This window comes from Camelus ferus, chromosome 6, assembly GCF_009834535.1.
Source record: "Camelus ferus isolate YT-003-E chromosome 6, BCGSAC_Cfer_1.0, whole genome shotgun sequence".
NCBI classification, from domain to species: Eukaryota; Metazoa; Chordata; class Mammalia; order Artiodactyla; family Camelidae; genus Camelus; species Camelus ferus.
In genome coordinates, this window is record NC_045701.1 from 10,978,136 (window position 1) to 11,001,130 (window position 22,995).

Genomic DNA, 22,995 nt, shown 5'->3' on the forward strand with positions numbered 1-22,995 from the left:
GATTCTGGAGGACAAATGACTAGACTTAATATATATTTTTTAAATTTTAGGCTGAAGAAAACAAAAGATTGAGGGAGCTCCAGCTTGAACAAGAAGAAAAACTGGCTATGGAATTGGCAAAACTGAAACACGAGAGTCTAAAGGATGAGAAGATGAGGCAACAATTAAGAGAAAACAGGTATCTTGGCTTCCAAAAATTTTATTTAATATTTATCTTGAAAATGTTACGTAATTCTTGGCACCTGAGAGTGAAATATCTGTCTTTGTGTCAGTGTACTTAGTTAATATTTTGCCTGGAATTACTTACTGCTTTAACTCCTATATGTATTCATTTGAGAAAAGAGGTTGTATTCATAGAAATTAAGTGTTGATATTTAGGGTGAAAATCAATATCAATACCCTCTACTCTTTTCTCTAAAGATAATTTTTAAAATGACCTCTTATAAAAAGATTCATGAATCCTTCTCTTAAGAGAAATTTTAGATGATACCTAATTTAATTTTATGCGCCTACGTAAATTTCGTCCAGTATTTCTGGAAAGCAGTTGGTCAGCTGTGGTTCAGCACCTCTAGTGATTATGATAGGAGCTTTGATTTTCATTCAGCCCTAACTTTGAATAATCCTTTTTTTCTCCTATTGTTTCAATTAATTTCCCTGTAATTTCCATGCATTTGTCTCAGTTTACTATCTGATTGCAAAAGAAATAAATTGAGTTCTTCTTGAGGACACCCCTTCATATTTATGAAACCAGTGAACATTTTCTTCTGTAAATTACGTATCGCTCATTCCTTCATTTATTCCTTATATAACATGGTTTCAGATTTCCTTGCCATCCTGGTTCTCTTCTGTAGACGTATAGATTTTTGGTGTTCCTTAACAAAATATTGCCCCCATAATTGTCGGTAATACTGCTGGGTACTGTTGAGTGCCCCTAATCAGGGACTCTTAACCACATCATTCTAGAATATGTTTCTTACTATTGCCTAAGATCAGATTACTTTTTAGTGGCAGCCTGTCACAGTTTTGATTAAACTCAAGCTAACTTAATGCCCATTCTGTACTTATGTAGTTGACTATATTAGAAATTTACTTTGATAGTTAATACATTTTATCTTAACTGAGCAAGCCTTCTGTAGAATATTGTATAACCCATGGATGAGCTTCAGGGGTTTTACGCCTCATTCAGTTATATTTATATGGTTGGCAGATGCACCCATGTGTATTTTCCTGTGTCCACAACTTTTATCAAATTCTCTAAGGGGTTGCTAATTCTTTGAAAAATAAAAAAGATTTAGAATTACTGCTCCTGTGTTCACATTGTTTTAGTCTCAGACTGTCGTTTTGGATCTTAATTCTCCTGTCACTGTTAGCTGTCACTCCTGGTTTTATATTATCTGAAGATGAAGTAAATATTTCATCATGTCTTTGTCTAGTTCACTTCTAAGAGTTAAATATAGGAGCTTTTCACTTCTGGCAATTGCAGCCTGGGTGATTCAGATTAATGCTCCCTCCTAGAGTAGCCTATTAGGAAAAGGTGTAAAAATAAGGTATGGGAGAGGAAGGAAACCGGAATGGTGAGCCTGGAATTTGTAGCTGCATTTCTCCTGGAAGTTTCTGCAGATTGCAAAAGTATGGCTGAGAGTTAAGTGAAGCAGAGCTTGGCCAGTAAGCATATAGCAAGGTGTTCAACATCGTTCTATAAGCTGTTTTCTTAAGATTTGTGCACTTTAGTGTATGTTGTACTTCAATAATCCGGAATTTAATTAGATTTTACTGGATAGAAACAGATGAAGAGATACTGTGTGAGCAGGTTAGTGAAAAATATCCAGAATAAGGCATAGACAAAAGAATAGAAAAATACAAAAGAGAACTTGAAAGAGGCAGTGGCTGTGGTGGCACGTTCTACCAGATGTATAATTTTAATCCTAGTAGTAGGAATGAAAGAGGATGGTGCAGAAGCAGTATTCAAAGAGATACAGAATTTCCAAAAATAATGTAGGATAGGACATAAAGCCACAGGTTAAGACACAATAAATAAATAAGAATACATCTGTGTTTAAGTCAAACTTTTGAAATCCAGCAACAGAGAAAATCATAAAAATCACAAAAGTAGTCACACGGAAAAGACTATTCATCTTCAGAGGCGCAGCAGGCAGAAGTATGAGTATGAGCAGCAATAGCAGAAACTGGAAGATAGTAGACTTAAAGACGGAAAGAAAACAATACCCTAGAACTCTATACATTGTGGAAATGTTCTTCAGGCTTAAGGCAGAAGTCATTCCTTGAGTATTCTTTCACATAGACTTATTTTTCCTCTCAGCAGTGTTAAAATTGCTACAAGTTTTTTATTTTGTGCATAAGCCGTGATAAAATTTCTACTGACATGCAGAAATGGTCCATTTTTCTAATCAGTGTATTGGCAGGTCTAAAGTCAAGGAAATGTTTGCTATGGTGCTTAAAGTGTATCCTAACTAATTAAAAATCACCTATATCAAGATTAGTCTCCTTATTTTATTTTTTAACATTTTTTATTGATTTATAATCATTTTACAATGTTGTGTCAAATTCCAGTGTAGAGCACAATTTTTCAGTTATACATGAACAAGTGTATATTCATTGTCACATTTTTTTCTCTGTGAGCTACCATAAGATCTTGTATATATTTCCCTGTGCTATAATCTTGTGTATCTATTCTACAATTTTGAAATCCCAGTCTATCTCTTCCCATGCCCCCCGCCCCCTTGGCAACCACAAGTTTGTATTCTATGTCTGTGAGTCTATTTCTGTTTTGTATTTATGCTTTGTTTGTTTTAGATTCCACATATGAGCTATCTCATATGGTATTTTTCTTTCTCTTTCTGGCTTACTTCACTTAGAATGACATTCTCCAGGAGCATCCATGTTGCTGCAAATGGCATTATGTTGTCGGTTTTTATGGCTGAGTAGTATTCCATTGTATAAATATACCACAATTTCCTTATCCAGTCATCTGTTGATGGACATTTAGGCTGTTTCCATGTCTTGGCTGTTGTAAATAGTGCTGCTATGAACATTGGGGTGCAGGTGTCATCCTGAAGTAGGGTTCCTTCTGGATATATGCCCAGGAGCGGGATTCCTGGGTCATATGGTAAGTCTAATTTTAGTCTTTTGAGGAATCTCCATACTGTTTTCCACAGTGGCTGCACCAAACTGCATTCCTGCCAGCAGTGCAGGAGGGTTCCCTTTTCTCCACAGTCTCTCCAGCATTTGTCATTTGTGGAATTTTGAATGGTGGCCACTCTGACTGGTGTGAGGTGATTGTCAGTGTCGCGATACCATGTACACATACACACCGTATGCAGAGAGAGCTGATGGCTATTCTGAAGCTTTAAGTTGCACAGTCTTATATAGCAAAGAAGAATGACAAGGGAAATGGTTTAACAGGCAGCATCTGGCTCAAGGTCAGAAGACCCTTTGTGTTTTGGTAAATCATGCTCGTGTTGGCACCAGTGAGTCTTACAGCTTATCAGGGCAGAATGTATGAGAAACGGCTGCTTCAAACATTCTTGTTGGACTCAGGTGGCTGTGCCTGTCTTGGGTTGCTCCCCTCTGGGGATCTTACCTGTCCTTGGCTAACCAGTCTTCTCACCTCTGAGTCTGCAGCTTTTATAACTTGTTTACCATTCCAGCCCAAGGCTCGTTCCTTGGTTCCCACAGTCAGGGGCCAACAGTGATACCTCATTGTAGTTTTGATTTGCATTTCTCTGATAATTAGTGATATTGAGCATTTTTTCATGTGCCTATTGATCATTTGTATGTCTTCCTTGGAGAATTGCTTGTTTAGGTCTTCTGCCCATTTTTGGATTGGGTTGTTTATTTTTTTCTTATTGAGTCGTATAAGCTGCTTATATATTCTGGAGATCAAGCCTTTGTCAGTTTCATTTGCAAAAATTTTCTCCCATTCCGTAGGTTGTCTTTTTGTTTTACTTACGGTTTCCTTTGCTGTGCAGAAGCTTGTAAGTTTCATTAGATCCCATTTGTTTATTCTTGCTTTTATTTCTTCTAGAACATTTTTGAGATGTATGTCAGATAATTTTTTTCCTATATTTTCCTCTAGGTTTATTGTATCTTGTCTTATGTTTAAGTCTTTGATCCATTTTGAGTTGATTTTTGTGTATCGTGTAAGGGAGTGTTCTGGCTTCATTGTTTTACATGCTGCTGTTCAGTTTTCCCAACACCATTTGCTGAAGAGACTGTCTTTATTCCATTGTATATTCTTGCTTCTTTTGTCGAAGATTAGTTGACCAAAAGTTTGTGGGTTCATTTCTGGGCTCTCTGTTCTGTTCCATTGGTGTATATGTCTGTTTTTGTACCAATACCATGCTGTCTTGACGACTGTCGCTCTACAGTATTGTCTGAAGTCTGGGAGAGTTAGTCCTCCAGCCTCTTTCTTTCTCTTCAGTAATGCTTTGGCAATTCTAGGTCTTTGATGGTTCCATATAAATTTATTATGATTCGTTCTGCTTCTGTGAAATATGTCCTGGGTGATTTGATAGGGATTGCATTAAATCTGTAGATTGCCTTGACCAGTGTGACCATTTTAACAATATTGATTCTTCCAATCCAAGAGCATGGGATATCTTTCCATTTTTTAAAGTTTTCTTTAATTTCCTTCATCAATGGTTTGGTTAGATTTATTCCTAGGTATTTTATTATTTTGGGTGATATTTTAAAGGGGATTGTTTCTTTACTTTCTTTTTCTGTTGATTCATCATTAGTGTAAAGAAATGCAACTGATTTTTGAACGTTAATCTTGTAACCTGCTACCTTGCTGAATTCTTCTATCAGCTCTAGTAGTTTTTGTGTGGACCTTTTAGGGTTTTCTATATATAATAACGTGTCATCAGCATATAGTGACACTTTTACCTCTTTTCCAATTTGGATCCCTTTTATTTCTCTTTCATGTCTGATTGCTGTGGCTAGGGCTTCCAAGACTGTTGAATAGGAGTGGTGATAGTGGGCATCTTTGTCTTGTCCCAGATTTAGTGGGAAGCTTTTGAGTTTTTCACTGTTGAGTACTATGCTGGCTGTAGGTTTGTCATATATAACTTTTATTATGTTCCCTCTATACCCACTTTGGTGAGTTTTTATCATAAATGGGTGTTGAATTTTATCAAATGCTTTTTCTGCATCTATTGAGATGATCATGTGGTTTTTGTCCTTTCTCTTGTTGATGTGGTGTGTCACATTGATTGATTTGCGTATATTGAACCACCCTTGTGTCCCTGGGATGAACCCCACTTGGTCATGATGTATAATCTTTTTAATGTGTTGTTGGATTCTATTTGCTAATATTTTGGTGAGGATTTTGCCATCTATGTTCGTCAGTGATATTGGCCTATAATTCTCTTTTTTGGTAGTGTCTTTGCCTGGTTTTGGTATCAGGGTGATGGTGGCGTCATAGAATGAGTTTGGGAGTATTCCCTCCTTTTCAGTCTTCTGGAAGAGTTTGAGAAGGACTGGTATGAGTTCTTTGTATGTTTGGTAGAATTCCCCAGTGAAGCTGTCTGGTCCTGGACGTTTATTTGTAGGGAGGTTTTTTTTTATTGCTATTTCGATTTCATTTCCAGTGATCAATTTGTTCAAGTGTTCAGTTTCTTCTTGATTCAGTCTTGGTGGACAGTATGTTTCCAGAAACTTGTCCATCTCCTCTAGGTTATCCAGTTTGTTTCCATATAGTTTTTCATAATATTCTCATATGATATTGTGTATTTCTATTTTATTTGTTGTAATTTCTCCATTTTCCTTTCTTATTTTGCTAATTTGTGCTCTTTTTTCTTCTCTGTGAGTTTGTCCAGAGGTTCGTCAATTTTATTTACTTTTTCAAAAAACCAGGTTTTGGTTTGATTGATTTTTTCTATGGTTTTTTAAATCTGTATTTTATTTATTTTCTCCCTAATCTTTATAATGTCCTTCCTTCTGCTGCCTTTTGGGTTTTTTTGTTCTTTTTTCTAGTTCTTTCAGCTGGTGGGTTAAATTGTTTATTTGAGATTGTTATTCTTTTTTGAGGAAGGCCTGTGTCGCTATAAACTTCCCTCTTAGCACTGCCTTTGCTGTGTCCCATAAATTTGTGTGGTTGTGCTTTCATTTTCATTTGTCTCAAGGTATTTTTTAATTTCAGCTTTGATTTCCTCATTGACCTATTGGTTTTTTAATAACATATTGTTTAATCTCCATGCTTTCCTTTTGTTCTCCTTTGTTTCTCTGTTGATTTCTAGTTTAATGTCATTGTGGTCAGTAAAGATGCTTGAGATAATTTCTATCTTAAAATTGCTGAGGTTTCTTATATGCCCAAGTACATGATCAATCCTGAAAAATGTTCCATGTGCACTTGAAAAGAATGTATATCCTATTTTTGAGGGGTGTAATGCTCTGAAAATATCCACCAAATCTAGTTTTTCTATTGTATTATTTAATTTCTCTGTTGCCTTACTTATTTTCTGTCTGGAAGATCTGTCTAGTGATGTTAATGCAGTGTTAAAATCTCCAACTATGATTGTATTCCCATCAATATCCCTCTTTATCTCTGTTAGTAATTGTTCTGTGTACTTTAGGTGCTCCTATATTGGGTGCATATATATTAACGAGTGTAATATCCTCATCTTGTATCACTCCTTTAATCATTATAAAATGTCCTTCTTTATCTTTCTTTATGGCCTTTGTTTTAAAGTCTATTTTATCTGAAATCAGTACTGCAACACCTGCTTTTTTGGCTTTTCCATTTGCATGGAATATCCTTTTCCATCCTTTCACTGTCAATCTATATGTGTCCTTCTCCCTAAAGTGGGTCTCTTGTATGCAGCATATTGAAGGTTCTTGCTTTATTATCCGATCTGCCACTCTGTCTTTTGACTGGAGCATTTAGTCCATTAACATTTACAGTAATTAATGGTAGGTGTGTGTTTATTGCCATTTTGAACTTATCTTTGTAGTTGATTTGGTATTTCCTCTTTGTTCCTTTCTTCTTCCTTTTGTGGTTTGGTAATTTTTGTTTGTATTATCATGGATTTTATTTAGTTTTTGTGACTCCCTTGTAAGTTTTTGGCTTGTGGTTACCCTTTTTTTGTAAGTCTATTAGCCCATTAGTATAACTGTTTTTATTAAACTGATAGTAACATGATCTCAAACCCATCCTACTGAGAACAAAAAATTTAAAAAAGAAAGAAAAAAAATCCTATATTTTCCTGCCTTCCTCTCCCACTCTCAATGATTTGTTGTCTTCTTTTATAATTTCGTGTTTATTTTCTTTGTAATTCATGAGTTATCACCTCTCCAGTTGTGAGTTTCTCATTTCTGTAGCATCCTGCTGCTTTTCTATTTAGAGTAGACCTTTCAATATTTCTTTTAGCATGGGTTTAGTGTTGCTAAACTCCTGCAGCTTTTTCTTGTCTGTGAAATTCTTTATCTCTCCTTCTATCCTAAAGGATAGCCTTGCTGGATAAAGTATCCTAGGCTGCATCTTTTTTTCATTCAGGACTTTGAATATATCTTGCCACTCCCTTCTGGCCTGTAGTGTTTGTGTAGAGAAATCAGGTGAGAGCCTTATGGGGGTTCCCTTGTAACTCACTCTTTGCTTTTCTCTTGCTGCCTTTAGAATCATTTCTTTATCCTTGACTCTGGCCATCTTGATTATGGTATGTCTTGGTGTGGGTTTATTTGGGTTCTTCCTGTTTGGGACCCTCTGAGCTTCCTGTACTTGGATATCTGATTCCTTCTTTAAGTTTGGGAAGTTTTCAGTCATGATTTCTTCAAAAACCTTTCCAATCCCCTTTGATCTTTCTTCCCCTTCTGGGACCCCTATTATGCGAAGATTGGCATGCTTTATATTATCCCTTAGGTCCCTTATGCTATTTTCATTTGTTTTTGTTTATCTTGTAGCTCTCTTCTGATTGGGTGCTTTCTGTTGTCCTGTCTTCTAGGTCACTAATTCTTTCCTCTGCATTATCTATTCTGCTTTGCACAGCCTTTAGATCATTCCTCATCTCAGCCAATGAGTTTACCAATTCTACTTGGCTCTTCTTTATAGCTTCAATTTCATTTCTGACATATTTTATATCTCTAAACACTATCTCTTTTAGTTCCTTCAGTACTTTGATCACTCCTTTTTTGAAATCTTGATCTAGTAGGCTATCGATGTCTATTTCATTGATCGTTCTTTCAGGGCATTTCTCTTGTTCTTTTAATTGGGAATGGTTTGTCTGCTTCATCTTGCTCCTACCTCTCTGGCACTGTGGTTTATGGAGTATCAGCTATCTATTGTCCTTAAGGAGTTTATCTATCTAATGCCTATGTAGGAATAGAACAGAAAAGAAAAAAAGAGAAAGAATTTTAAAAGAAAGGAGAAAAAAAGGTTTGAAAACAGTGTATAATGAATAATAGAAGAGCACGTTAAAGCAGAATTTTTTAAAATAATAAAAATATTTTTTTAAAAATTTAAAAGGGATTAAAACTGGGGGTATATATAACTGTTTAAGAAGTAAAAATTAAATGGGTAATAGAAAATAGAACAGGTAAAAACAGATTTAAAAAAAAAGGGGGGGGGGAGTCGATGTTCTCCTGGAGACTGTGTGCTTTTAATGTGAAGTCTTTCTGTCTTCGTCCTGTTTTGGGATCTCAGCTTGTTGTTTCCAGAGGCCTTCCGTTGGCGCCCTCGTCTGTGCTGCTCCCAGTGCCTGTCGGCAAGCAGATCGCGCCTCCTCCTAACACTGGGTCAGGTGCAGCTTTCCTTTGCTGTGGGCGGGCGGGTCACTGCCCCTCCCGATGCCGCAGTCAGATATTGCAGACTGGCCAGGTAGGAGGGGGTGCGCCCCCTCCCAGCACCACGGTCAGGGGCTACGTTCCTACCCGAAAGGTGGGGGGCCACCCACGCTCTCCCGGCGCCCGTGGCTCCGCTGCTCTGTGCGGCTGCGCGCTCCGCCCTGGTCGGCGCTCCGCAGGCGGGCTCGGGGAAGACCGAGGAACAGCCCTGGCCCTGCTCCTGGCCAAAACCCAGCTCCTTGTTTGTCTTGGTGGAGCAAGTTCTCTGAGGGACCAGGACTGAAGGATCCTACTTGCCTTGGGCTGTAGACAAGTCTCTGGCCCTTGAGGCTGCCAAGTTTTTAGGTGCGGATGTAGGTTTCGCCCCCTCCCCGCCCGGGTGCTAAACGCTGGAGGATATGGTGGCTGTGCCTGACCCTGCCTCTCTTCACCTGAAAACTTTCCGCGGGTTTTCAGAGATGGGGGTATGCACCCTTCCCCCCAGGGCACATCAGCCGTGTTGTTTCATGGAGGGCCCAGGTTCTGCCCTGTGCACCCACAGCCACAGCGTGCAGCCCCCTGCAGTCCCCCGGGGCTGCCTCAGGGCAGCCGTCCCAGTCCTCCGCCCGTCTCGGGCAGCCTGGCCCTGCCCCCACCCCCAGCTGCTGGGCTGCGTCTCGGGCTGGGTGTTGCGGGGACCCTCTGTGCCCATTTAACTTATTTCTGTTGGCCAAGGGCTGCTCTGTACAGATCTGAGCCTCGGAGGCTCCCCCTCCGTCCCGCTGGCCTCTCGGTTGCGGAGGGGAGACCCAGCTAACGAGCCAGACCTCCTTTGCCACTCCCTCCCCGCGGGACCCATCCCGCTCTGTTTTGCCTTTTCTTGTTTCTTTTTTCCTTTTTCCTACCAGATTTTTCACGTGTCTATCTTTTGAAGAGGGAGATGTTCTGTAGGATTTCTGCAGGTGCTCTGGTTGGCTGAGTGGGTCTGTGGACGTGAGTCTTGGTGCATTTGTGGGAGAGGGTGACCTGCGAGCGTCCTTCTACTCTATCTTGGCCTCTGCCCCAAGATTAGTCTCTTTAAATTTAAAAGGAGTTAATTTTTAAAACCCAATGTAATTTTTTAAAAGATCATTGAAGTTTATTTTGAAAATAATTGTTCAAGTACAAAAGTCATGAGACTCTTACTTGATTTTGAACACGTGGTTTTTTTAATCCAGGCACATATTTAAAAGACAATTTAATTTCATCACAGCTTTTAACTGGAGTTGAGAAAACTTACTGTCTAGTTTTAGAAATCCTATTTTAATTATAGCACTAATCATTAACTATAATTAGTTGTACAGTTACTTATAATTAGTTACTACATAATGAGCAACTGTATATTTATTTCATAGTTATCACAGTTTTATGAAAGCAAAAAAGGTACCTCATTTATAACTTGTTTTTAAGGTAAGCAAAAACTAGCTCAAAGAAGCCAGAGATAGTCTTCCCTTATTAAATAAATTAACAACCTGCTGATCCAGTATGATTGTACTCCAGACTGATAATCAAGACGTTAATTATTAAAATAAAGTAGATGAGGTGGATTAAAAAATAACATTTTCAGACAAACAAAAAGAGGGTTGATCACCGATAACCCTGCATTCAAGGAAATACTAGCAGTTTTTATTCAGGTAGAAGAATGAAAATGATCCCAGCATTAATTTTAGAACTTCAGGAATGCAAATATGTAATAAATCTAGGTGAAATTTGAATATGCTAATCACTTACTATAGTGTCTTTGGAGTTTAAAGTATATAAAGAGTTAAAAATATAACAAACTGTAACAAAAATGAAGTAGGAAGTAAATACATGGAGGTAAAGAATCTATGTCAAGAGATGGTCAAGAATCTCTTACTATTTAGTAAAAAAAATAATGGGCAAATTTTATTAGACATGAAACAAACATGTAATATCTGTAATAAAAATGTGGAAAAGAATATATGGTTAATTAATAGAGGGAAAATGTGATAATAAAAAATGATGAGGCTGTGCAGGAAAGAGTTAACATAACGCACTTGAGGTAGTATCCTTAAAAAGTCCTGCTTGCAAGTTTGGTCCTTGACTGGCATCTTGAAACTTGGATTTCAAGAAGGTACCCACCACTTTATGATAAGAGTGCCTAAACTGGAAAAAACAATATAGTTTATGCTGAACTTCTGTTCTTTCTAATAGTCTGGAATTTTGGTACTTGCCAGGCAGGGGGTGCCTACATGACCAGCCCCTAATGAAAACCTTGGGCCCTAAGTCTCTAGTGAGCTTAGTGAGCTTTTCCTGGTAGATAGTTCTCACATGTTGTCACAGCTTGTTGCTGGGGAAATTAAGCGTGTCCTGTGACTCCACTGGGGGAGAACTTTTGGAAACATGCAGCTGATTTCCTCCACAGTTTGGCCACATGCTTTTTTTCCGTGTCAGTTTTACTCTCTACTTCACTGTAATAAATCACAGTCATGAGTGTGACTATAAGCTGAGTCCTGTGAGTCCACCTAGTGAATTATCAAACCTAGGCGGATGGTCTAGGGGACTCCAAGCAGAGAGACAAAAAGAAGAGAAGAGAGGACCTAGAATTGGTAGGACAAGTAGAAATAAAATACTAAGAGTGTAAACTTAAACCCAACTATGTTAGAAACAATAGGACAAATATTGTATAATTTCACTTACATGAAATATCTAGGGACACATTTACAGGGACAAAAAGTAAATTAGAGAAGGGAGGAATAGAGTTACTGCTTAAATAGGTACAGCATTTCTTTTGGGGAAAAAATTTTGGAAATAATGTTGACAGTTGACAAACGTTATGAATGTAATTAATGCCAGTACACTTAAAAATAGTTAAAATGGTAAACTTTTGTTACATATATTTTTATCACAATAAAAAGGTTCTAATATTAAAAAAAACTCCAAACTTACAGGGTGTAGTTAAAGCTGTTTCTTGAGGGTAGCTTATAATCTAGTATGACTATTAGAAGACTCCATCTGGAATTATTAGAAAACAGAAAATTCCCATCTGGAGTGATTAAAAAATAATGGAGGAGGAGGGCATAATAATAAAGAGCAGAAATGAGCAAATTAGAAATGTAAATGTAAAGTAGAATCAACAAAGCCAAAAATTGTGCCTTGAAAGAGGCTAGGAAAATTGATAATCCCTGACAGGAATGGTGAAGTGTAAAAGAGGATGTACAAGCAACCAGTTCTAGGAATGGATAATGGGATATAACTGTAGATCGTACAAATAAGAGATCATTGTAGAAAATCACAGGATACTGTGAATAATTTTATGCAAATTTGAAAATTAAGAGAAATTACTAAATAGCACATTCCAAACTGACACTAGTAGAAATGGAAACCTAAATTTTTTTTATAGCTTTTTATAATTTACAGGTATTGTATATAATTAACCTTGTCCCTAAAGAAACCTATAAAGGTGATTCCTGGTGAGTTTCATCAAACATTCAAACCTTACATAGTTTGGCAGAATAGGAAAAGAGGGAACACTTCTCATTTTATTTTAACCAGATCAGTACCTGCATTTTATAAGAAAATTATAGACTAATCTATCTCATGAATTTAGCTATTATAATCTGGAATATATTAGTCAGTATCATATTCGGGGGTATGTAAGAAAGATAACACATCTGACCAAATTTAATTTATACCAAGAATACAAAGTTGGTTTAACATTAGAAAATCAATAAATGTGATTCATCCCAGTAACAGAATAGAATAGAGAAATCATGAGCAGAAAAAAACTAGTTGATACAAATCAACATCCTTCTAAGACTATAAAAACATTGCTAAATACTTAAAGGCAAATGTTAGACACTTTCCCTCTGACACTGAGAAGACAAGAATACCTTCTGTGACGCCTTCTGTTAATCACAGTATTGGACGTACTAACCAGAGCAGTAAAGCATGAAGATTAAATGTAAGGTGTTAGGATTGCCAGTAAAGAAATAAAACTTTAATTATTCACAAATAATACGACTGTATATGTAGAAAATCCGAAATATTCTACATATAAATTATAAGTTTGGCAGTGTTGCTGGATGTGAAGTCAATATACAATAACCGTTTCTGTAAATCAGCAACAATTAGAGAATGAAATTTTTAAAATGATAATTTGTACAAGAACATAGAAAATAATACCTAATGAAAGAGGCAGAAAATTTCAGTAACAAGCCAAAAACAAATATAAGCCATTATTGACAGACTTTTAAGGAACTTAAAATAATGGGAAGGATATATTATGTTTATTGAAGACTCAGTATTGTAAACATGTCAGTACTCTCCACGTTGATTTATAATTTCAGTACAATCTCAGTCACTTTCATTTGTTGTGAAGTTTGGCAAGCTGATTCTAAAATGTATATGGAAATGCACAGGAGGAATGGCTAAAACAATCTTTAAGAAGACCAAAATTGGAAACTTCTGTGGGATATGAATACTTACTATAAAGCCACAATATTTAATATAGTGTAGTTTTGGCACAATATAAACAGAGGAATAAATCAATGGATCAATGCACTAGAATACAGCAGCTCTTCTCAACCAGAAATTTTAAGCACTAGTGCCCTCGAGCATTCATTATATGTAATGAATTAACTTAGCTCCTCTGGATCTAAAATAATGCCAGCTATATATCATCTTGGAGAAAATTAAAAATACAATCACTTAGTTTTCTGTGAGGCTTAGTTCTCATATGGAACTCCAGTTGAGGAAGGATTGGATAGAAAATTCAAAAACAGATTCATGCACATATACACAGTTTATGACAAAACCAGTACTGTAGAACATTCAGAAACAGACATTTTTATAAAATAGTACTATATGATTTAGATATCCATATGGGAGAAAATTAACGTGATGTCTACCTCACACCACACACAAAAGTCAATTCCTGAAGGTTTTCAATTTAAAAGTTAATGGTGAAACAATAACGCTTTGAGAAACTAATATAAGGAAAAATATTTATGTCCGTGGGATGGGCACATTTCTTAAAACATGATGTAAAATTCACTGACAATGGAGAAAAAGATTGATGGGTTAGAGTACATCTCTTCATCTCAAGGAACCACTATGAGAGTAACCACAGACTGGAAGGAGATATTTGCAGCGCATGTAATCAATAAGAGACATATCCAGAATATATAAAGAACTTTTATGCAACAATGAAAAGTAGACAAACCAGTATAAAAATTAAAAAAGATTAACAAAGTATTGAACAGGAACTTCACAGAAGATATATAAATGACTCAAGCATATGAAAAGGTCTCAGTTCCCTTAGGATCAGGGAAATTTGTATTAAACCCCAGTGATAAATTAAATACCCACAGAGTGGTTAAAATTTCTAAGACTAAAAAGTGTTACTGAAGATTTGGAGTGGTGGGAGCAGTTGGGCAGTGTTTATGAATCTGAAAAAATCTGAAAAAGCATTGGAAAACTGGCATTATTCTATTCAATTTGAACATAGTCTACCCTATGACTCAAATTTTACTTCTAGGTATATATCTAGAAGAAATGTGTGGCATTATCGCTCACATGAAGGTTGTTTATTTTAACATTGGTGTTTGGAATTTGATGTAGTTTTTTTTTTTCTGTAGAAAATGTTATAAATTGTTTGGGTTTGTATATTGGTGCATAATCATTAATACCCATCTCTAAAAAAAATCCTTGTATTTCAACCTCTAAGTAGAGTAAAATATGTAGACTAACCTAAAAACTTAATCCTCATTTATAATGTTATTTTTATGAAAGAAGGCAGTCTTGGGTCATGTACACTTGCACCTGCAACAGTAAGGGCAAGAGGGGCCCACACCATAACACCAGGAGTTTCTCTCTTCCATTCCCCCTTGCAGCTGTCTCTTTATAGGCAGGGGTACTTGTAAATCGGGTTTATAGTTAACTGGGTGCCTCTTTGTTCCTGTAAGAACTAACATGGACATCTGGGTGGCATCTCAGGATCCTTCCAACTCAGAATTCCCATATTCTATCATATTCGGGATTATGACTGGCACATAAAAACGAACACTTTTGTAGGGCATATTTTCACTAAGGTTAGGGAAGTGATACATTTAAAAATAATGCAGAGATTATCTTAGGCCAATCCCCACTTTTTAAAAAAAATTTTAATTTTTTTTTATTGAGTTATAGTCAGTTTACAATGTTGTTTCAATTTCTGCTGTACAGCACAATTTTTTAGTCGTACATGAATATAAATATATTCATTTTCATACTTTTTCACTATGAGCTACAACAAGATCTTGTATATATTTCCCTGTGCTATACAGTATAAACTTATTTGTGTTTTCTGTATATACCTGTCAGTATCTATGTATCTCAAACTCCCAGTCTGTCCCTTCCCACCGCTGTCCTCACTGGCAACCACAAGTTTGTAGTCTATGTGAGTCTGTTTTATATTTAAGTTCATTTGTCTTCTTTTTTTTTTTCTTTTTCCTTATTTAGATTCCACATATGAGCGATCTCATATAGTGTTTTTCTTTCTCTTTCTGGCATACATCACTTAGAATGACATTCTCTAGGGACATCCATGTTACTGTAAATGGTGTTATATTGTCATTTTTTATGTCTGAATAGTATTCCACTGTATAAATACACCACAATTTCTTTATCCGGTCATCTGTTGATGGACATTTAGGCTGTTTCCATGTCTTGGCTATTGTAAATAGTGCTGCTATGAACGTTGGGGTGCAGGCGTCTTTTTGAAGTAGGGTTCCTTCTGGATATATGCCCGGGAGTAGGATTGCTGGGTCATATGGTAAGTCTAATTTTAGTCTTTTGAGGAATCTCCATGCTGTTTTCCATAATGGCTGTACCAAACTGCATTCCCACCAGCAGTGTAGGAGGGTTCCCGTTTCTCCACAGCCTCTCCAGCATTTGTCCTTTGTGGGCTTTTGAATGAAGGCCATTCTGAATGGTGTGAAGTGATACCTCATTGTAGTTTTGATTTGCATTTCTCTGATAATTAGTGATATTGAGAATTTTTTCATGTGCCTATTGATCATTCATATGTTTTCATTGGAGAATTGCTTGTTTAGGTCTTCTGCCCATTTTTGGATTGGATTATTTGTTTTTTTCTTAAGTCTTATGAGCTGCTTATATGTTCTGGAGATCAAGCCTTTGTCAGTTTCATCTTGGCAAAAATTTTCTCCCATTCTATAGGTTGTCATTTTGTTTTGCTTATGGTTTCCTTTGCTGTGCAGAAGCTTGTAAGTTTCATTAGGTCCCATTTGTTTATTCTTGCTTTTATTTCTATTGCTTGGGTAAACTGCCCTAGGAGAACAGTTTTGAGATGTATGTCAGATAATGTTTTGCCTATGTTTTCTTCTAGGAGGTTTATTGTATCTTGTCTTATGTTTAAGTCTTAGATCCATTTGAGTTTATTTTTGTGTATGGTTAAGGGAGTGTTCTAGCTTCAATGATTAACACACTGCTGTCCAGTTTTCTCACCATTTGCTGAAGAGACTGTCTTTGTTCCATTGTATGTTCTTGCCTCCTTTGTTGAAGATTAGTTGACCAAAAGTTTGTGGGTTCATTTCTGGGCTCTCTATTCTGTTCTATTGATCCATATGTCTGTTTTTATACCAATACCATGCTGTTTTGTTTATTGTAGCTCTGTAGTATTGTCTGAAGTCTGGGAGGGTTATTCCTCCAGCCTCAATTCTTTTTCTTCAGTAACACTTCGGCAATTCTAGGTCTTTTGTGGTTCCATATAAATTTGATTATGTTTTTTCTAGTTCTGTGAAATATGTCCTGGGTAATTTGATAGGGATTGCATTAAACCTGTAGATTGCCTTGGGCAGTGTGACCATTTTAACAATATTGATTCTTCCAATCCAGGAGCATGGGATATCTTTCCATTTTCTTATGTCTTCTTTAATTTCCTTAATCAATGGTTTATAGTTCTCCATGTGTAAGTCTTTCACCTCCTTGGTTAGATTTATTCCTAGGTATTTTATTACTTTGGGGGCTATTTTAAAGGGGATTGTTTCCTTACTTTTCCTGTTGATTCACTGTTAAAGAAATGCAACTGATTTTTGTACGTTAATCTTGTATCCTGCTACCTTACTGAATTCTTTTTACTAGTTCTAGTAGTTTTGTGTGAAACTTTTAGGCTTTTCTATAGTATCATGTTGTCTGCCTATAGTGACAATTTTACCTCTTCTTTTCCAGTTTGGATCCCTTTTATTTCTCTCTCTTGGCTGATTGCTGTGGCTAGGACTTCCAAGACTATGTTGAATAGGAGTGGTGATAGTGGGCATCCTTGTCTTGTCCCAGATTTTAGTGGGAAGGTTTTCAGTTTTTCACCGTTGAGTACTATGCTGGCTGTAGGCTTGTCATATATAGCTTTTATTATGTTGAGATATGTTCTCTCTATATCCACTTTGAGAGTTTTATCATGAATGGGTGTTGAATTTTATCAAATGCTTTTTCTGCATCTATTGAGATGATCATGTGGATTTTGTCTTTTCTTTTGTTGATGTGGTGTGTCACATTGATTGATTTGTGTATGTTGAACCACCCTTGTGTCCCTGGGATGGACCCCACTTGATCATGGTGTATAATCTTTTTTATGTACTGTTGGATTCCATTTGTTAATATTTTGGTGAGGATTTTTGCATCTTTGTTCATTGTGATACTGGTCTGTAGTTCTCTTTTTTGGTAGTGTCTTTGCCTGGTTTTGGTATCAGGGTGATGGTGGCTTCATAGAATGAGTATGGGAGTAGTTCCTCCTTTTCAATCTTCTGGAAGAGTTTGAGGACTGGTATGAGTTCCTCTTTGTATGTTTGGTAGAATTCCCCAGTGAAGCCATCTGGTCCTGGATTTTTATTTGTAGGGAGGTTTTTTTTATTGCTAATTTGATTTCATTTCTAATGATCTGTTTGTTCAAATGGTCAGTTTCTTCTTGATTTAGTCTTGGTGGACTGTATGTTTCCAGAAACTTGTCCATCTCCTCTAGGTAATCTATTTTGTTTTTATATAGTTTTTCATAATATTCTTGTATGATATTCTGTATTTCTATGTTATTGGCTGTAATTTCTCCATTTTCCTTTCTTAGTTTGCTTATTTGTGCTCTCTTTTCTCTTCTTTGTGAGCTTGGCCAGATGTTTGCCAGTTTTATTTACTCTTTCAAAAAACCAGCTGCTGGATTGATTGATTTTTTTCTATTTTTTTTTAATCTCTATTTTATTTATTTCCTCCCTTATCTTTATTTCCTTCCTTCTGCTGACTTTTGGGGGTTTTTTTGCTCTTCTTTTTCTAATTCTTTTAGCTTGTGTGTTAGATTATTTGAGATTGTTCTCTTTTTTTTTTTTTTTTTTTGAGGAAGGCCTGTATCCCTATAAACTTCTCTCTTAGCAGTGCCTTTGCTGCGTCCCATTGTGTGGTTGTCTTTTCATTATCATTTGTCTTAAGGTATTTTTTAATTTCAACTTTGACTTCATCATTGACCCACTGGTTTTTTAGTAGCATGTTGTTTAATCTCCATGCTGTCATTTTTTTATCCTTTGTTTTTCTGTAGTTGATTTCTAGTTTCATGGCATTGTGGTCAGAAAAGATGCTTGAGTTAATTTCTATCTTCTTAAAATTCTTGAGTCTTCTTTTGTGCCCAAGTACATGATCAACCCTAGAAAATGTTCCATGTGCACTTGAAAAGAATGTATATTCTATTTTTGGGGGGTGGAATGTTCTGAAAATGTCCACCAAATCTAATTTTTCTTTTGTATCATTTAATTTCTCTGTTGCCTTATTTATTTTCTGTCTGTAAGATCTCTCCAGTGATGTTAATGCGGTGTTAAAGTCTCCGACAATCATTGTATGCCCATCAGTTTCCCCCTTTATCTCTGTTAGTAGTTGGTTTATGTACTTAGGTGCTCCTGTATGGGTGCATATATATTAATGAGTGTATCTTTATCTTGTATTACTCCTTTAATCATTATAAAATGTCCTTCTTTATCTTTCTTTATGGCCTTTGTTTTAAAGTCTATTTTGTCTGAAATCAGTATTGCTACTCCTGCTTTCTTGGCTTTTCCATTTGCGTGGAATATCGTTTTCCATCCTCTCACTCTCAATCTATATGTGTCCTTCTCCCTAAAGTGGGTCTTTTGTATGCAGCATACTGAAGGTTCTTGCTTTATTATCCAGTCTGCCACTCTGCCTTTTGATTGGAGCATTTAGTCCATTACATTTACAGTAATTAATGATAGATGTGTGTTTACTGCTATTTTGAACTTAGTTTTGCAGTTGATTTGGTATTTCCTCTTTGTTCCTTTTCTTTTTGTGGTTTGGTAATTTCCTTTGTATTATCTTGGTTTTATTTATTTTTTGTGACTCTATTGTAAGTTTTTGGCTTGTAGTTACCCTGTTTTGTATGTATATTAACCCATTACTATAACTGTTTAAACAGATAGGAATATAAGCTCAAACCCATCCTACCGAGAAAAAATTTAAAAAAGAAAAAAAACCCCTGTATTTTCTTGCTTCCTTCTCCCACCCTCTTTTACAATTTCATTTTTATTCTGTTGTAATTCATGGTAGTTATCATCTTTCCAATTATGGTTTTCTCCTTTCTGTAGCATTCTGCTTCCTTTTCTATTTAGAGTAGATCTTTCAGTATTTCTTTTAGCATACTGTAGTGTTGCTAAATTCTTTAGTCTTAGCTTGTCTGTGAAGTTCTTTATGTCTCCTATTTTAAAGGATAGTTAGGCCAATCCCCATTTTTTAACAGATAAGATTAGGCCAGAAGAGTGAAGCAAACTTGCCCACGTTACTCCCTATTCATCACCATCAAAAATAGTTACTGTATATAGAGTATTTACTTTATACACATTAACTTTAATTCCTCAGACTACCCCTTTTCAGATAGCAAAACTGAAGTACAAAATTTAAGTAACTTGCATAGGTTTAAACCCCTCCACTACAGTTTTTCTTTTAGCTCAATTAGTAACTGGACAGAAATTTTAACCAGTATTGATTCAGTACCTTTTCTGAGCCAGGCACTGGCAAAAAGACTTGTAGTGATTAGATTTAAAAATAAAAGTGTTGTTTTGTTTAGAAAAATTAATTATAGTTTATCATTTCACATGTATTTTAATTTTTCTTTTGACAAATGGAGAAATGAATTTCAAAATATCTTAAAAATAATACAAATATCTGTTATACATTTAGAAAAAAATCCTTTTAAATTGCATGTAATTTTTAAAATAGTAAGATATATGGTACTTAAATTTAAATTTCTGGCTTTTTTAAAAACAGTTTTGAACTCAGAGAATTGGAGAAGAAATTAAAAGCAGCTTACATGAATAAAGAAAGAGCAGCTCAAATTGCTGAAAAGGATGCCATTAAATATGAGCAAATGGTAATTACATTTTTGGTCATTGTTTTCTGTATTTGTAGCTTCATTTAGAAAACCAACTTTTTGGAAATTGTTGCATACTATAAAGAATTTACACTGTCAGATTTCTTAAAGGCTTTTATACTTTTCAGATCCTTAAGGTGCAGGAAATTATGGATATTTAGCCTTGGGTAATTTAATATTAGAGCCTTTCCAGACACAAAGATTTAGGTTACTGCTTAGAACGAATAGCTATATTCTGTAACTCCCAGCATTCTTAATGGTTTCTAACTGATTATTCTTTGACAGACCAATACAGGTTGTTAGCATGATCAGTATATTTTAGAATGTTATTAAATTTTTTTTAAATGTGTTAAAAAATAAAACTATTGCATCAACTTTAGGAAACTTTTTCTGTTTTATAAACAGCAATCTTCTCATGTTTTCTTCTATTTTCATCCTCTTTTCTTCCTCCTGTCCTACTGCCTAGTTCAGGGTAATAGTCACTCTTGGGCAAAGGAGTTTCAGATTCTCAGCGGTAGTGTTAGTCAGTATAATATAAAGTAGGATTTATTTACATTTACAAGCAGAGTGCACATCATTACTTGAACTCTCATTGTCACTCAGAAAGGCTAGACAGAGATGAAAAGGTCTGATTGCAACATTACACAGTCCTTTCAGTTCCCTTCTCTCAATTCTCTGTTATTTTGCAGAGCATTTTGAGAGTAGTGTTCCCTCTTTCCTGTATCCCTTTCAAAGATGATATACGGCTATTAAAGAGAAAGGTAGCGGCAAATGTTCTGGCTTTTAAAGGTGGCCAGAATATATTATAGGTTAAAAAGACAAAAAGCAAGTTGTAAGGAAAATAAAACCAAGTTGGAGAATAATACATATCACAGACTACTTTGTTTTTAAAAACCTGTACATATATGTATATGCATATCAGCGTATGTATATACATGTTGTATATGTCTACACACACCTGTTCACATGTACAGTTAGAGGGGTGATACCAAAACATGTAACCAGTGTCGTGTTATGTAGGGATCAAATAAGAATAGGTGCTGGCCACAGTGATACATGTGTGTGCAGGTGTGTTAGCATAGGAAAAGTCTGGAGGGCTCTACAGCATGCTGTTAACAGTGACAGCCTTTCGTGTGGCAGATGGTAGGAGATGGTAAGGAGATTTCACTTCAGAAGCCATATAGTTCTATTCTATCCTTTCAAAAACGAAGTATACTATAAACAATGTACTATTTGACCAGTAGTTTGCAGTTTTAATTATTCTGGTAATTGAGGGCTTTTAAGGCAACTGTAGACATTTTAATCCGAATCTCGAAAGAATTGCTGTTACATTCTAAATAAAGTTGACCCACAAAAATTAAAGTCAAATACTCGTAGCACTTGACTAGGTGTCAGGATATTTAGGTACTAGTTTTGGTTCTCTCTCTCTCAGCCTTAGTTTTCTTATCTGTGAAATGAGAACACTATTTCCACCAAGTGTGGCAACCTGTAGATACATGTTTTCGTTATTTCATATTTTTTCTAAAGAGTCTAGTACCACATGTGGTAAGAAAATGGAAGGAAAGAGAATTTTGGTCAAGTCATATTAACAATGTATATGTTAAAGGCATCAATTAGGTCAGGAGTGGCATTTAGCATTAATATTTTATCTGTTTCTTTTATATTTGATGCTGCTAACCATTCTAGAATTTGGGATGTGATCATAATGGTAAAGGGTAAATTTTTAAAATAGCCCCAATAAATTTACTTAAAAACATTGTTAAATGATTTCAAAATGCTCAAAACAAGTAAGGAGTTTAACCCTTTCAGGAAGCAAGATTCCTAATTAAGAAGGAACTGTCTTGAATGAGTGAATTAAAACCTGAGAAAACAGGCACGGTAACATATGTGACCCTTTTAAGTTAGTGATTACAAAGGGCCTTTAATAAATGAGTAAGGGGGGTACTTCAAAGGCTAGTGTTGGGAAAGAAACCTTAGGCTGGGAGAAACTTAAGAGCTGCTCAGAGCTATTTAATAGCAGATCTGTATGAGGAAGATAGTAGCCGATATCCAGTGGAGCTAAAATCTGAAAATTGCCTACCTCAACTTTTAAACAGAAGGAAAAGATGACTGCTTCGGCAGTTAGCATGGTTAAGTTATTAATAAAGTACTTTACTTTACTTACTGTTTTTCAAATGTGGAGTTACTCTCCATATCATGTATTGCCCTGAGAGAGCTACTTGAATAGAAAAGCCTCCTTAGGGTTTGACTCATAATTTAAACCCTTCAGGTGACAGTGACTTACCTTTGCTTTTTACCTACACAGATGAAAATATTTTATGTAGCAGGCTTTATAATACTCAGTTCCATCTGTTAAAAATATTGTATCATACTGTGCTCCAATTTGAAAATGGAAAGATTAATTTTGTTTTAATAATAGAAACGTGATGCTGAAATAGCCAAAACTATGATGGAAGAACATGAGAGGTTAATAAAGGAAGAGAATGCTGCAGAGGACAAACGAAACAAAGTAAAAGCACAGTATAATCTTGACTTAGAGAAACAACTTGAAGAACAAGAAAAGAAAAAGCAGGAAGCTTATGAGCAGTTGCTGAAAGAGAAACTCATGATTGATGAAATTGTTAGGAAAATCTACGAAGAAGATCAATTGTAAGTTTATCCCGACTTTCTTACATGCCTAAATGTTTATATTAGCTTTATCTCAGGCTTGTTGTGAGGAGTAAATCACCTAGTCAGTGCCTAATACCTAGTTAAGTCCTCAGGAAATGTTATCACATAAACTGAGACCAACTCTTATTTATCTTTGT

General features: G+C 35.8%; 1 protein-coding gene across 3 annotated transcripts in view; it reads left to right on the plus strand.

Annotated features, from left to right (window-relative positions):
* MNS1 (meiosis specific nuclear structural 1) overlaps positions 1-22,995 on the plus strand; it is a 216,791-nt gene that overhangs the window by 58,421 nt on the left and 135,375 nt on the right. For all 3 annotated transcript variants that reach the window (XM_032481122.1, XM_032481124.1, XM_032481123.1), the window contains 3 exons: positions 51-178; positions 20,086-20,188; positions 22,608-22,837. In XM_032481122.1, coding sequence (XP_032337013.1) covers positions 51-178; positions 20,086-20,188; positions 22,608-22,837 — 461 coding nt within the window. The remainder of the gene's footprint in view (positions 1-50; positions 179-20,085; positions 20,189-22,607; positions 22,838-22,995) is intronic.